At 34.8% G+C, this 13,910-nt stretch overlaps 5 protein-coding genes and 1 long non-coding RNA gene across 6 annotated transcripts in view; 3 read left to right on the forward strand and 3 right to left on the reverse strand.

The window, feature by feature from the left end:
* Positions 1-5: 5 nt before the first annotated feature.
* LOC122631067 (pre-mRNA-splicing factor ISY1 homolog) lies at positions 6-1,571 on the forward strand. Its single transcript, XM_043816287.1, has 4 exons — positions 6-377; positions 468-490; positions 579-897; positions 967-1,571. Exons 1-4 carry the CDS (start codon positions 375-377, stop codon positions 1,333-1,335), a joined length of 714 nt encoding a protein of 237 aa, XP_043672222.1. The 5' UTR covers positions 6-374; the 3' UTR covers positions 1,336-1,571.
* On the reverse strand, positions 1,324-7,193 carry LOC122631050 (synaptotagmin-14). Its single transcript, XM_043816247.1, has 8 exons — positions 7,055-7,193; positions 5,365-5,553; positions 5,114-5,248; positions 4,954-5,015; positions 4,689-4,865; positions 4,276-4,593; positions 3,850-4,203; positions 1,324-3,774 (listed from the first exon to the last, which is right to left on the reverse strand). Exons 1-8 carry the CDS (start codon positions 7,086-7,088, stop codon positions 3,562-3,564), a joined length of 1,482 nt encoding a protein of 493 aa, XP_043672182.1. The 5' UTR covers positions 7,089-7,193; the 3' UTR covers positions 1,324-3,561.
* A 1,563-nt stretch (positions 7,194-8,756) lies between these two features.
* LOC122631058 (probable cardiolipin synthase (CMP-forming)) lies at positions 8,757-10,350 on the forward strand. Its single transcript, XM_043816276.1, has 4 exons — positions 8,757-8,935; positions 9,086-9,427; positions 9,513-9,770; positions 9,850-10,350. The coding sequence occupies exons 2-4, from the start codon at positions 9,098-9,100 to the stop codon at positions 10,111-10,113; spliced, it is 852 nt and encodes a 283-aa protein (XP_043672211.1). The 5' UTR covers positions 8,757-8,935; positions 9,086-9,097; the 3' UTR covers positions 10,114-10,350.
* LOC122631054 (complex I intermediate-associated protein 30, mitochondrial) lies at positions 10,174-11,476 on the reverse strand. The gene is made up of 2 exons (XM_043816262.1): positions 10,933-11,476; positions 10,174-10,844 (listed from the first exon to the last, which is right to left on the reverse strand). Exons 1-2 carry the CDS (start codon positions 11,295-11,297, stop codon positions 10,322-10,324), a joined length of 888 nt encoding a protein of 295 aa, XP_043672197.1. The 5' UTR covers positions 11,298-11,476; the 3' UTR covers positions 10,174-10,321.
* A 61-nt stretch (positions 11,477-11,537) lies between these two features.
* The window catches only part of LOC122631030 (polyribonucleotide nucleotidyltransferase 1, mitochondrial), a 3,331-nt gene continuing 958 nt past the window's right edge, over positions 11,538-13,910 (forward strand). The window contains exons 1-6 of the mRNA XM_043816214.1: positions 11,538-11,798; positions 12,053-12,970; positions 13,058-13,231; positions 13,329-13,522; positions 13,598-13,761; positions 13,839-13,910. The exon at positions 13,839-13,910 is cut by the window's right edge and continues 240 nt beyond it. Coding sequence (XP_043672149.1) covers positions 11,638-11,798; positions 12,053-12,970; positions 13,058-13,231; positions 13,329-13,522; positions 13,598-13,761; positions 13,839-13,910 — 1,683 coding nt within the window. The 5' untranslated portion in view covers positions 11,538-11,637. The remainder of the gene's footprint in view (positions 11,799-12,052; positions 12,971-13,057; positions 13,232-13,328; positions 13,523-13,597; positions 13,762-13,838) is intronic.
* Positions 12,055-13,910, reverse strand: part of LOC122631085 — a 91,580-nt gene continuing 89,724 nt past the window's right edge. The window contains exons 3-4 of the long non-coding RNA XR_006327616.1: positions 12,284-12,453; positions 12,055-12,189 (exon numbers count right to left, since the gene is read on the reverse strand). This is a non-coding gene — a long non-coding RNA (uncharacterized LOC122631085). The remainder of the gene's footprint in view (positions 12,190-12,283; positions 12,454-13,910) is intronic.

Consider the following 13,910-nt stretch of genomic DNA (forward strand, 5'->3'; position numbering starts at 1 on the left):
GCTTTAGCGTACAATAGAATTGTGTATTGTGTATATTGGTCCATGTACAAGGAAGTTTATTTATACTCAAAATCACGTTCTTCAAATTTACATACGCATACTTTTTTTATAACAATTATATAGAAAATTCTAAAAACATTAAAACACATGTTTAAAATGTTATATCAATCGTATTCACTGAATGCGTTAGACTTTTCGATATAACCTAAAAATATATAAACTTTAATAAAACGAAGTCTTACTATTCTTTTTTATTCATGTGGTTATTGTAGAAATATTTTAATTAATTTAATGCATATTATTATTTATTAAATGAAGTTGTATTGAATAAATGTAAATCTCTTCAAATCAAAGTTTAAAAGACACATACAAATATGGTATGTACAAATTATGTATACATTTATATATGTTAAAAACAAAGTAATTTCTTTATAAAATTAAATAAAATTGGGCTATATTTTTTTCAGGCTCGTAATGCTGAAAAGGCTATGTGAGTAGATAAAGTTTTCTTGCGAATCCCTGTAATTTTTTATTGTAATTTTCTTCATAGAAAATAATTTGTTAAAACGTTTTAATAGGACCACCCTTGCGAGGTGGAGGGCAGCTCAAAGTAACGAAGGAGCTAGAAAAGAACAAGAAAGAAGACCTTATTTAGCCTCCGAGTGTCGAGATTTGAGAAAAGCTGAGAAGTGGAGAATGCAAATCATTAGAGAAATTGCAAAGAAGGTTGCTCAGATACAAAATGCTGGTTTAGGAGAATTTCGAATTCGTGATCTAAACGATGAAATTAATAAATTGCTTAGAGAAAAGAGACATTGGGAAGCACAAATAAAAGAACTCGGAGGACCAGATTATTCTCGTGTAGGACCACGAATGCTGGATCACGAAGGACGAGAGGTGAATAGATATTTTATCATTATTCAATACATTTACTGAAATTATTTATACTTTATGTGAAACTTTTAGGTACCTGGAAATCGTGGTTATAAATATTTTGGTGCTGCAAAAGAATTACCAGGAGTGAGAGAACTCTTTGAACAAGAACCTCCACCACCCCCTCGTAAAACACGTGCAGAATTAATGAAAGATATAGATGCCGATTATTACGGATATAGAGATGACGACGACGGAATTTTGTTACCGTTGGAGCAAAAAGCGGAACATGAAGCAAGAGACAAAACTATAGAAGAATGGCTACAACAGAAGAATAAAGAATCAGATTCAGAAGAAGAAATAGAAACGACTTCACAAAAACCTATTCCATCGCAGCAAGATATACAAGAAGCATTACTTGCAAGAAAAAAGAGAGAACTATTGGAGAAATATGTTCTCTGACTGACACTTTATTTTTTATGCTCTTAATAACAACTATTCATAAATTTATTTAATTGTATCAGAGTACATTTTTATAAAACGCGATAAATATAATTATTTATTTGTAAGTATGTAATAACATTGATCAAGGTAATTATTTTGTGCAGTAGACGTTTAAACTTTAATCGTTACTTATCGAGAAAAGGGTGCTGTAGATAAAATATAAATAAAAATCCGATGAGATAGTCTGTTTATAACGTTCGCGATCTTCACTTATAACAATTTTTGAAAAAAATCGCGAATAAGATGATACAGTAGTGCGTACCATCTTGATCTCATACTTGCATAAAATTCTTTTTTTTTTTTTTTTTCAATTTGGCATACCTCCCTGTAACAAACGATTTTTAAAATAATGTCGTTTGTTGTATCTTAACTTTTCTTATAACGTTCACTGGGCGTAGAACGAATTCTTTAAATTCTTTAGAGTAACTTGACGAGGTGATATATAAGGCAATGTAATCACAAAATGGTGCTCTTGCAATGAGAAAGTCATAAAGTATCTTGTCGACTTATTACGATTATTTCATTTCGAGTTGAATTACACACAAATAAAGAATTTGTTTTTGAAGTGAGAAAATTCTGGAGTGTATCATTGTCTGTATGTATGCAAGCACAACTCAAAAACTTGCATTCAATATCGTGTCATTTATAAACAGACTGTAACATAGTAAGTTATGTACAATCATGTTACTGTTAGGACTCAGAAGTCAATGGCACTAAAAGTACTAAAGTATATCATATTATTCTTCGAGTTTTCTAACGTAGACGTAGATGTTTTTCCCGATCCAATTATAAAAATCTTTAAATTTACTTTCGTAATTTCTTCTTTGACAGGTGAATTAAAGAACTACTATTATCGGTTTTTAAGTGTACTAGAACCAGAAGTGCTAAAGAAAATCGAAGCTGTAATATAGCGTGTATTTATATTTACCGACGAGTTAACTTCTGAGCCCTTGTATAATCGCTTCGTGCCTAATACATAAACGACAAAACAGTTCGAGCATGGATTAATTTTTTTTAATGGCTAAAAGACTATAACACTTGTAAGGCTTGAAAAGTCAAGCTCTAAATGATTCGTAGCTTATCCGTTGATCAGTCTCTCGCCCATTTTTTTTTTCTTCGCTATCCAATTCCATCTATTATTAAACGCGTAGATAGTATTATGACTAAATCTATTCGTACTTATGAATTACAATCGCATAAATTTCTATGTCAATAATAAGATCGATAATCTACGATCATCATCACATCTGCATCAACGGGGTGCATTTTGCGATTTATTGTGCGTCATTGAATTGTAAACGTGTCCTCGTCGTGTATATATTTCTCATTCAGCATCGCACAACGTCAATCCATTCTCGAACCATCTCAAGACACCAAAATTCGTCGTACTAATTTGTATGAAGGAGTCACTGCATACTAGAATATATATTGAAAAAGTACCGCGGAGCAAAGATAAAACTCGGCACACTTGCAGCTCGAATCATTTTCGATTCGTTTCCTTCTCTCTTTCTCTCTTTCTCTCTTTTCTCTCATTCTCTCTCTCTCTCTCTCTTTCTCTCCTTTCTCTATCTTTCTCTTTTGCACAAAGAAGCATACATGCGCACGAACAGATACACGCACATACATATACAGGCATACACACGCGCGTTCGTTCTCTTCTTTCCTTACGCGTTTTCCCTACGTATCAGGTGTCACAGGTGGGACCACGACTTTTCCTAAAAAGGGTGAAAGGCACAAAGTAAAAGATAAACGATCAAGGTTTTGGCTCAGGCACATATATCCAAGTCGGAGAGTTCTCGTGCCACAAACTCGTGACCTCGACGAAGTCGGTGGTACCACCGTGATGGATGAAATATATCGAAAACACCCTCGACTCCCTCCGCCGTATCAAAAAGGGGAATGTATATGTGTATGTACTTGGTACATCGAGTATAGAGTTTACAACTCAGAGTTTTTTTAGCGCTTATTATTACGATAGCAAGCAGCTCTGATCGTAATGCATATCGACTATCGACAGATGAAACGCTTATTGATTCGCGCGTGTATGTATGTTGTTTGTTCGTTTTCTTTTTCCAGTCGGGCAGTGCACGTTGGACTTGCTTCGTCCGACGATGCTGCTTGAAAAAAATGCCTAAAGTCGAGAAAAATCTTTATATAGTTCGTCGTGCGAATCCTTCTTTCGCTTCAAGGACGTAAAAGCGAGTGCCAGCGTTGAACTTGCGTGGGCTGTCGGGCCGCACGCATATCGTTCCAATGTTGTAATTCCTCCGAGCCGGAACTGTTCAAACCTAGACAGAGCCAACCGATCATCTCTCTTCCTTTCTTGCCCATACCACCTCTTCGCCGATTATAAACCGAAACGAGAAGCGTCACGTCACCTAATTGAAAAAGAGCGACCTACGAACAGAAATAAAATCAAACGTATTCACTTCGATTATCGTTTAAGATATTCAAAGGATATACTTCTCCTACCTGGAAAACAAAGGTCTCCTTATAAAGTGGATTCGGTTGAGCTCTTTTTAAGCCCGTCTTCGATCGACTCATCTCATGACCATTGCTATCGACGAGAGCCAATTTCACATAAGTATCCGGTGGTTTAGTATCGTTACCACCGCCACCACGGAAATGAGAACCCTTGATAATTTCGACCGATAAACGTCCGGTCGTACCGTTATAAGATAGCCCTATTAATATTTCCGCAACACTACCACCTTTCATGCTACTCCCATACGGCGGTATAGTAGGCGATGCGTACGATTGAACGGATTGTTGCGAACCCGTAGAATCACTACGCGTCAAACTGCTGCTCGTACCCCAATCCTGAACCTGTAATTTCAATGAGAATCCATTTTGGTATTTTGTAGGACAATCGTTTCGTAGGAGAATCGTTTAATTTACCGAAGATGGCGGAGGTTGCAAAGTCAACCAAAGAGTGGTTTCGAGTTGTAAGTTGATTTGATCGAAAGACACTCTAGCCTCTCCGAGCAATCTTTCCCTACGCATTCTTCCACCCCATAAATAGACTCTTAACCGTACTCCCATAGCGTTCACATCCTCCGGATTAACACGAGGGAGGAGGAAGCTTTCCATGTATTGAGGCGAGTTACCCTGTCGAACGCGAGTCTTACGTCTTTGCTTCTTAGATGGTAACAATACTAAACGCACTTGACTGCCACCGATTCCGGCCGGATAGTTTCGTCCTTGCAAGACTTGTACCTGCCATGGTAAATAATATCGTAATATATGCAAGTACATATGCAAGTATATTTACGGTAGAGAACGATTAAAAGATATCGAAAAAAAAACCTTACCGTCATCTCACGCATCGGTGCATCGTAAAGAAAAGCGACTTCCAAACTACCAATTTCCTCCGGCACTGCTCCCACCCTCGTAATAACGTCGTTCGTCGTTGGTGCATTCCGTTCGATCTCTGTCTCCTGTTCTCTGCTATCGAGTATGATACTGGAGGCACCGACCTCCACTACGCACTAAATTTCAAAAGAATTTCAAATTTCAAAAAGTATACAAGAGAAGGTAAATGTTCGAGATTAGATACGCATAGTATACGTAGATTACCTGTTGCTGTTGAGCTGTCGGCGAATGTTCCTCGGTGCAACTACTCGAAGTAGTTCCGGCGTCTGAAAAGCATTAAGTAGAACGTATGCACTTCGATATATAAGAGATTTTTTATTTACGTTAACTTTAAAGTAAAAGAGAGAAAGTTATGACTACCGACCAACGATCGCTGGCCCATCCTCTGCTTGTATAGTCAACGTATCTGGTGGCGGATGAGGATGCGAATTCAATCTTCGAAGAGCGTCTTCTTCCGAATCGGAACTCGTTTCTGGATCCGAATAGGAAAATGCCTTCACTGTAATAACGTATCATCAACGATGATTATTTTGATCGACGATATCTTACGTCGTAAAAGGTACGAAAGGATGAAAAGGAAAGGATTTACGAATGTACGTAGGCGCAAATGCGTACCTATATTCTTCGATATTTGAGATGCAGAGCTATTGCTGGACTCACAAAGCGGAACGCAAACTCCACCGAAGAGAGCAGCCGAGGTGGGCGGTGTGAAGCACCACTTACGAGAGAGATAGAGGAAGATGGCCAGCAATAGGACGATAAAGCCAGCAACGGCACCCAGAAATGCAGTCGCTTCCACAGGTACTAAAACAAACCCGATATAGAGAATCTTCGAATCGATTTTATTAACTTTAACTATTATCGCGCGAAATATTATCGATTTTTCGATTTCTACAGATTTCTCAACATTGGCATGTATGAACTTTCGAGCGACGATCTCGTGACAAGCGAACCGTTCTTGATAACGTTATTCGCGTTATTGGTTACACGCTGTTACCACGTTAGCACGCTTATTATTTAATGCAAAGAAACTTTACTGATCTTTAACACACAAAGAAACAGGGAGAGTCTAATGTGTACGACGGACTATGTAACGTTAAATATGTAATACGTATAGACGCGAAAAAGAAAATGATATCATAATTCGTAATGCCTTCGTAAGGATTTTCAAGTGCAAAAGGTTAGAGAGAGAGAAAAAAAATTGTTTTTTTTTCTCTTTTTATTTTTCTTTTATCAATAATGATATATTTATAGTTTCGAGCTGAGAACTCTCGACCATCCATAAACGAATTTTATAATCAACTACCGGTTGCGCATAGTACTGTCGGTATCGAACGTTTCAAACGATAGCGACGCATTACACTTTAATGACCCGGAATAATTAATCGTCGCCCCAGATACCGCAGAAACTATCGTGCTACACGCAATATTCTACGCACGCACGGTCTTCCGATGTTACATATTTCTTTTCTATTCCGGAAAAGGATAATAATGAAAAGCTAATTCTCTCGCGAGTTTCCCTAGTAAGCGCGTAAGACGATTTTTCGAAGAGACGTGCTTTCATCCGCGTTATTCGCTCGATGGGTTCGTCGATAACGCGACGAAAGGAATCGCGACTTTGTGGTGTCACAAAGGAGAAAGAGGCGAGAAGGGGAGAAGGGAAGTTGAAAGAGAGAGAGAGAGAGAGAGAGAGAGAGAGAGAGAAAAGGGGAGAATGAAAAAAATAATGGCTTTGCGCAATGCGGAAGATGGAAAGAGGTACACGCGTACGCTTTTAGTATCGTTTGTAAAAGTTGCTTATGAGAATGAGAAAAAGTATTGGTGATGGTATCGTTGAAAAGTGTGAATGGTGCACGTGACGAGAGCTCCTCGTTGTCCTCGGACGAAGAGAACGAAGGTGAAGGAGTGTTGGAACGAAGGGGGGGGGAGTGTATCAAGAGGGTGAGATAGACCGTGAGATGGTGAATAGGTGGGAGGTGTGAAGGAGGTTTGTCGCGCGGCAATGCGGTCGGTCGGTCGGTCGGTCGGTCGGTCGGTCGGTCGGTCGGTCGGTCGTTCGGTTGGTCGGTTGGTCGGTCGGTCGATCGGTTGTTCAGTAAGAGAAGCTTAGAAATTTTAAAGAACCCATTACCGCAGTTAAGAGTTCTTTAACGAGCTGTAACGTTACGTGACTATACGTATTTATGTGCTTGCAATATTTGTGTTAGGGGCAAATGCAGACCGCGATTCGACGACTCTCGTGGCTCTTGGCTCGGCACTCGGTTCAATTCGCGGCTCGACTCGCGACACGCTCGAGTGGACTTACCCGCTAAGAAATGGTCTGATCCAGCCAGAATCATGCTCGTCCGTGGTGACACATTTAAAAAAAAATAGCTCGAGCCACCTTACGTGCGTCTCTCGATCGGGCACGATAAGTAAGTCGGCCAAGATGAGGGACGCATCGTACGATATAATTTTTCTTTCCTTTCACTGTGTCTTAATTTCTTCGCAGTTCGAACGGAAAAACACGGGCGGCGACGCTTCACGCTCGCCTTCCGACGGCTTTCACAGGAAAAAAACGTGGACGCTTCCTCGAGGAGCGTCGCGGTACGTGGGCGAGGGTGTACACAACGGCACTCTGTTGCTCCGCTCTCTGACAGACTTGCGCTTGCAGCACCCTAAGCGCGACACTGCCACGCATGCGTCTACGCCCCTCGCGATTACCGTTCCTAAACACTCTGCTTTCCACGATCAACGTGCGACCAACTGATCGACCACCCGACCGACCGCCTGACCAACCAACCGACCGACCGACCGACCGACCGACCGACCGACCGATCACTCTTCTCTATCCTATTTTCTTCTTTCTCCTTTATTCATTTTTACCTCTTTATCTATGTTTCTCTCGTTTTCTCTATTTTTTTTTTCTTTATTTCTAATTATATCCTTTTCAATTTGTTACGATTTACCTAGTTTTTATTGGGATCATTCTCGAATCAACGAGCGAGTGTTCTAAATCAAAAAATATACCATTATGAAAAGATAACGTAAAGTGCTTCTCTTTCGGATAAAGTTTGACTTTTTTAGATATCCATAGACCAATTCAAAAACGACTGTCTATCTAAAGACAAATTTTATGTAAATCTATCTACAAAATGTGAACGTAACTTTTTCTTTATATTCCAAATCCCTTTTTAAAGGAATGAACTAAGATATGATTTAATCGTATTAATTAGAACAAAATATTTTATATTAGATTTTTTACATTAATAAATTATGAATTATTTTATTAATATACTTTTATACTGTATAGTTTTTACTGGAAATATTTATAAAAATACAATATGCGCATTTTAAAGTTTCATTTTTTATACACTTATGTATGGTGTGTAGCCTATCCACTAGGGATATGCTTCCAAAATTATTTTTCAAATTTTACCGCTAGATGGTGCTTGAAAATCTCGAAAGAATCGATCGAGGACATCGAGGTTCAATTCAAGGTCGTAGTTACGATGATCTAGAAATACCGTATTAAAATGTAGACCTTCGATTTATAAATAAAACGTTTAATTGAAACAATGAAAATAAATGTAATATTATTGTTTACAACAATATTGACTCTGTTTCGTTAATCGACTTTTATAAAACAATAACATTTCTATTTTTGAAAATGCAAACCATTTTTTATTTTTTGATGAAAAAAATCGAATGTTTGATAATCTTTAATTCCGCGGTAAAACTATTTCGATACAGATAAAATAAAAAAGAAGAATGGAGAAAAAATATTAAAACTTGGAATTGTCTTATTTAATTTGCAACATTATCGTGTAACATCCGTAATTATGTTTTAAATCTTATAACTTTAAACAATCATCGTTATTCATATGAATCGAATTTCACTTGGACAATAAGTATTCTTCTGACATCGTTTTTTTTTTCTTTTTTTTTTTTTTTTTTTTCCCCCAATTAATTCGTAATAAGAAAATTTTATAAATTATTGAGAAAAGTTCAATTTCGTTTACAGCGCTCGTCGATCATAGTTATCGGAATCTTTCCAACATGTCTCTCGAATATGAGACAACATTGTAAAGTTATAGATATAATAAGGTTAAAATGTGATTTTGATACAGACTTTCGTATGTAATCCTAATAAATAAAATATTTTATTATGAACGGATTAATCTCATTTAAAATCTCACTATAAAAGGTAAGTTTCAATTATTACGTGTTATAAATTGTTAATTATAACCTAAAAATAACATTTCGTAATCAAGCGAACCATAAAGAAAACATGTTGATTATACGATGTGTTGATTATATATGATATAATGTTTTTCCTATTGAATTGAAAAAATAGGGACAAATAATTATGAGTTTCATTACGATATTACAACTGAGACAGACTAGAATATTAACTAAATGTCTCTTAGAACAATATTTGAAAAGATACTTAAGGTGTCAAACAAAGTTTTATTGCATTAAACATACTAGCCATAAAAATGCTATTAATTCGAAAGATCGTACTATAAAAAGGAAAGCATTGAAGGCACGTATATTGGAAGATATTAAAGAAACAAAAAAAAAAGTAGAAGGAATAATTGAAAGAGAAAATATATGGACTGTTCCCAATCTTCTTTGCGTGGGTCGTATGGTTACATCGCCTTATTTAAGTTATTTAATACTATCACAAGATTATCAGGTAAGTTTGTTCTCTTAAAAAAAAAATGATTTACTAAATGATTATTATTTGACAAATAAAATATGACATCTTCTAAAAATTATAGGTAGCACTATGGCTATTGGCATTTGCAGGAGTTAGCGATTTAGCTGATGGATGGATTGCGAGAACATGGTCATCGCAAGCTTCTAAACTTGGCAGTTTTTTGGATCCTGTTGCTGATAAATTACTTGTAGGAACACTCTTTCTGTCTTTGGCATGGGTAGGATTAATACCAGTGCCTCTTACATGTCTTGTTGTTGCAAGAGATATTGCTCTAGTTGTTGCGGCATCTTACATCAGATATCGATCATTACCTGCACCCGTATGTAATAGAAGTTTTTTCCCTAACATTCTTTGGTATAAAAACATTTTTTCCCCATAATTATTCTCCTATCTTCTAGAAAACATTGGCAAGATATTTTGATCCTACACATGCAACAGTACAGTTAGCGCCTACTATTGCGAGTAAATTGAATACAGCAGTTCAGTTGTCTTTTGCTGCTGGGACTGTAGCAGCTCCTGTTTTTCATTTTGTGAACCATCCTGTTCTTCAATGTTTATGCTATATAACTGCAATATCAACGCTTGCTGGAGGTATTAGTTATTTGACATCTAGGAATACGTATAAATTTCTTAGAAAGAAAAAAGTTTCAACACGGTCATAATAAATATTATTTTTCCATTATCATTACTTAATAGCAGATGAGTAATGTACAGTTATCGAATCTTATGTACAAATTTATTATTGCAATTTTTTACATATACTATTTTGCATATCGATATTCAAGTACTATAATGTTTACAGAGAAATATATTAGTTAATAAACTTGTATATGTATATCTACACTAATTAATCTATGTAAATTGGCCTTATTAAAATAGAATATTATCTATTTTATACATTTCATAAGCAAACTCTTCCCATTCAAAGGGATCATAAACTAAGCCAATATAATCTATCTCCAGCTTAAAAGGACCAGGATTCTTATCAGAAGCAATAATACCAAAACTTGATATATTATTTAAAGGTATAGGTAATTGATCATCTTGTATTCTTCCATGACTAGACAAAAAGAATTTTGAAAATGGTATTTTCACATATTGCCAATATGGACCACCTCTTGTATACATTACATAATTATATAAATCATTCCAATTTATATCATATAAACCTTTCGTTCCAATATTGATCATATAAGTTCTACCATCTCCTCTTACACGCATAATAAGATGATTGTATAGCTGCCAATCTAACTTTGTTTCTCGTTTGAAACTTTTCCTGAACGTTGCTGTTTTAAGAGCGCAGTAACCTGCGTTGGTTATCTTACCATCTTTTGGAATTCTAAAATCTAATTGACCGGAAAAGACAGCTTTGCCCTCTGGACTTAATTCTAATCTATAAAAATGTAAAATCTTTTAATATAAAACTTTTTCAAAGTTTTACATTAAGCCACATAGAATTAGCAAACAAATCACATACTCACTTGCAAGTCGAATAACCTTCATTATAATCACTGTCGCATACAATTAACCATGAATCCAAAGATTTTTCATTACCATTAAAGTCCCAAACAATGTCTATTTCATCCGATGGATGAAAAAAATCTTTACCTTTGATTAATTCTTTTGTTTCTTTTTTTAACAAAGCTAATTCTTTTTTCAAATGAAAGTAACCTTTCTTTGCTTGTTGTAAAAGATTCAATTTTTTATTCTCAGGTCGCCTATCATATACTTTAGGATAATTTGATCTTTGATCTTGTTGATATGCGTGTACTAATCTATAACTTGAATAAATCGTATTTTTCACAACAGGTCTATTAAATAGAATAACACGCGTTAAGAAATTCATTTTGTAAATGGCTTGTTTATATTATTACGTTCAGTAATTTTATATACATTGTTACAAATTTTCGATTTTTTTTCAGAACTATATAATATATAATATTAGTATATATTAATTAATTATTAATAACGATATATTTCTTCGTCAATTTCTTAACTAAAATTACTATTAAATCATACGAAATCAACTAACGATCATTTATTTACTCGTAAGATGTATTAGTTCAGTCGAACAAACAGAAAATGCTAATACTACCCTCTAGCGGTAAGCGTAATAATTAAAGTCGGATGTTTACTGAATATTCGAAACGGATGTCTATTCGTAACTTGATGATCCTTCAAGAAAGATGATAGTTACTGCGAATTGTAGGTTATTTAGATATGGTAAATTACGATCTTTTTGTTATAAAAAATATCGTAACAATGATATCATCTATCCGAAATTTAAAAGAGCTGTCAGTAATTTCAATAATTCTGAATTTAATACCGAAGTACAATTTTCTAATGGGTAAAAATATGTCTAACCTCTTATCTAATTTCTTATTATTGAATGTATTATATGTTATAAATTCTTATTTTATTTGTGATAGTTACTGATAATTGTTTTTATCATTCACTTTTTGTTATTATTATTTAATTATCTCATTAATAAGTACATAGCTTTATACATACATACATACATACATATATATATATATAAATAAGAATATAATACTCTGATCAGTATATAATAAAAATTAATTTTGTTTTTTTCTCATATAGGAGTCATCTTATCATCTCTGGTGGGAAATATGCTCAACTTAGCAATAGTAGTGCAGTTGTATCTATCGGAGATACATCTGTTATGGTCACAGCAGTTTGTAGTAAGATTAGCAGTAACGAATCTATACTTCCTTTAACTGTAAATTATAAACAAAAATCTGCAGCTGTTGGTCGTATACCAACCAATTTCATGAGAAGAGATATAGGAACAACAGAACATGAAATTCTTACAAGTAGATTAGTAGATAGATCATTACGACCATTGTTTCTACAAGGATGGAATTTAGAAACACAACTAGTATGTAACACACTTGCTGTTGATGGAATTAATGATCCAGATGTAATATCTATTAATGGTGCATCTGCTGCTTTGAGCCTATCCGATATTCCATGGAATGGTCCTGTTGGTGCAGTAAGAGTTGGAATGATAAATGATGTATTAAAGATAAATCCTACTAGACGAGAAATGCAAGAAAGTACATTAAATCTTGTTGTAACTGCAATGAATAATAATTACGTTGTTATGTTAGAAGGATTTGGTGATAATATTAATGTAAATAATTTAAAGAAGGCGATAAAACAAGGCGTTAAAGAATGCCAGTGTATAATTCATGCTATTACTACATTGCAAAAGAAATATGGTAAGAAGAAAATGAACTTTACTGTTACTAACATTCAAGATATAGATGATATAACAGAATGCATACGGATGAATGCAGAAAAAAATATACGAAAAATATTGACAAATTTTGAACATGACAAGTTATCCAGAGACAATGCTATCAAAGACATTTTTATCCATATAATTGATATTATTAAGGAAAAGTATCCTGAAATACATGAAAAAAATATAGAAAATATATTTTATAAGTTTGTTAAACAGATTTTTAGATCACTCATCTTTGAAACTAATGTAAGGTACATATACAATAATTTTATAGAACTAATTGTATCAATGTTATTAATATTTGTGCGATACGTCATCTAAAATAAGATACATTAAAGGTGTGATGGGCGTGACCTGCAAGAACTAAGAAAAATTGACTGTCAAGTAGATTTATTTAAACCTCTTCATGGTTCTGCGCTTTTCCAGAGAGGTCAAACACAGGTTTTGTGCACTGTTACATTGGACTCTTTGGAAAGTGCTCTTAAGATGGATACGGCGTCTATGTTAATAAGGTATATATATATATATATATATATGCAATATAAAAAAGCATAGATACATATAACTCATAAATATATTGTTTTTTAATATTTCTTTATATGTTTGTAGTGGTATGAAAGAGAAGAATTTCTTTCTACATTATGAGTTTCCTCCGTACGCGACTGGTGATACAGGACGTATAGGGGTTGTTGGGCGTAGAGAAATGGGACACGGAGCATTAGCAGAGAAGGGATTAAGATCCGTTCTTCCAAAGGATTATCCATTTACAGTAAGATTGACTAGCGAAGTACTTGAATCAAATGGTAAATATTTCGATATTATATAGTACAGGGAAATTATGATAAATTTTAAATTAATATTATGCTGTTTATGAAAAGGTTCTTCATCTATGGCTTCTGTATGTGGTGGGAGTTTAGCTCTTATGGATGCGGGAGTACCGATCTCATCAGCAGTTTCAGGTGTTGCTATGGGTTTGATAACTCAATACAATGACCAAAATCCCTCTGAGATTCAAGATTACAGGATATTAACTGATATATTAGTAAGCATTTTATATTTAATTTAATGATATGCGAATTATTAAGTTTTTTTATTACGATTTAAACATTATTTTATTAGGGTATGGAAGATTATTTAGGGGATATGGACTTTAAAATAGCTGGAGGAAGAAAAGGTTTTACGGCTTTGCAA

The sequence above is a fragment of the Vespula pensylvanica genome, chromosome 1 (assembly GCF_014466175.1).
Source record: "Vespula pensylvanica isolate Volc-1 chromosome 1, ASM1446617v1, whole genome shotgun sequence".
Lineage (NCBI taxonomy): Eukaryota > Metazoa > Arthropoda > Insecta > Hymenoptera > Vespidae > Vespula > Vespula pensylvanica.

What these genes read in the sequence shown, in the direction of transcription:
- LOC122631067 (XM_043816287.1), top strand. An exon ending in CGTAATGCTGAAAAGGCTAT is followed by an intron (nt 491 to 578) that starts GTGAGTAGATAA and finishes ACGTTTTAATAG; the next exon opens with GACCACCCTTGCGAGGTGGA. An exon ending in TGGATCACGAAGGACGAGAG is followed by an intron (nt 898 to 966) that starts GTGAATAGATAT and finishes TGAAACTTTTAG; the next exon opens with GTACCTGGAAATCGTGGTTA.
- LOC122631050 (XM_043816247.1), bottom strand. Translation starts at nt 7,088, where the DNA reads ATGATTCTGGCTGGATCAGACCATTTCTTAGCGG. An exon ending in TGCAACCTCCGCCATCTTCG is followed by an intron (nt 4,204 to 4,275) that starts GTAAATTAAACG and finishes TTGAAATTACAG; the next exon opens with GTTCAGGATTGGGGTACGAG. An exon ending in AGGAGACCTTTGTTTTCCAG is followed by an intron (nt 3,775 to 3,849) that starts GTAGGAGAAGTA and finishes TTCTGTTCGTAG; the next exon opens with GTCGCTCTTTTTCAATTAGG.
- LOC122631058 (XM_043816276.1), top strand. Translation starts at nt 9,098, where the DNA reads ATGAGTTTCATTACGATATTACAACTGAGACAGACTAGAATATTAACT. An exon ending in TACTATCACAAGATTATCAG is followed by an intron (nt 9,428 to 9,512) that starts GTAAGTTTGTTC and finishes TAAAAATTATAG; the next exon opens with GTAGCACTATGGCTATTGGC. An exon ending in ATCGATCATTACCTGCACCC is followed by an intron (nt 9,771 to 9,849) that starts GTATGTAATAGA and finishes CCTATCTTCTAG; the next exon opens with AAAACATTGGCAAGATATTT.
- LOC122631054 (XM_043816262.1), bottom strand. Translation starts at nt 11,297, where the DNA reads ATGAATTTCTTAACGCGTGTTATTCTATTTAATAGACCTGTTGTGAAA. An exon ending in GAAGGTTATTCGACTTGCAA is followed by an intron (nt 10,845 to 10,932) that starts GTGAGTATGTGA and finishes ACATTTTTATAG; the next exon opens with ATTAGAATTAAGTCCAGAGG.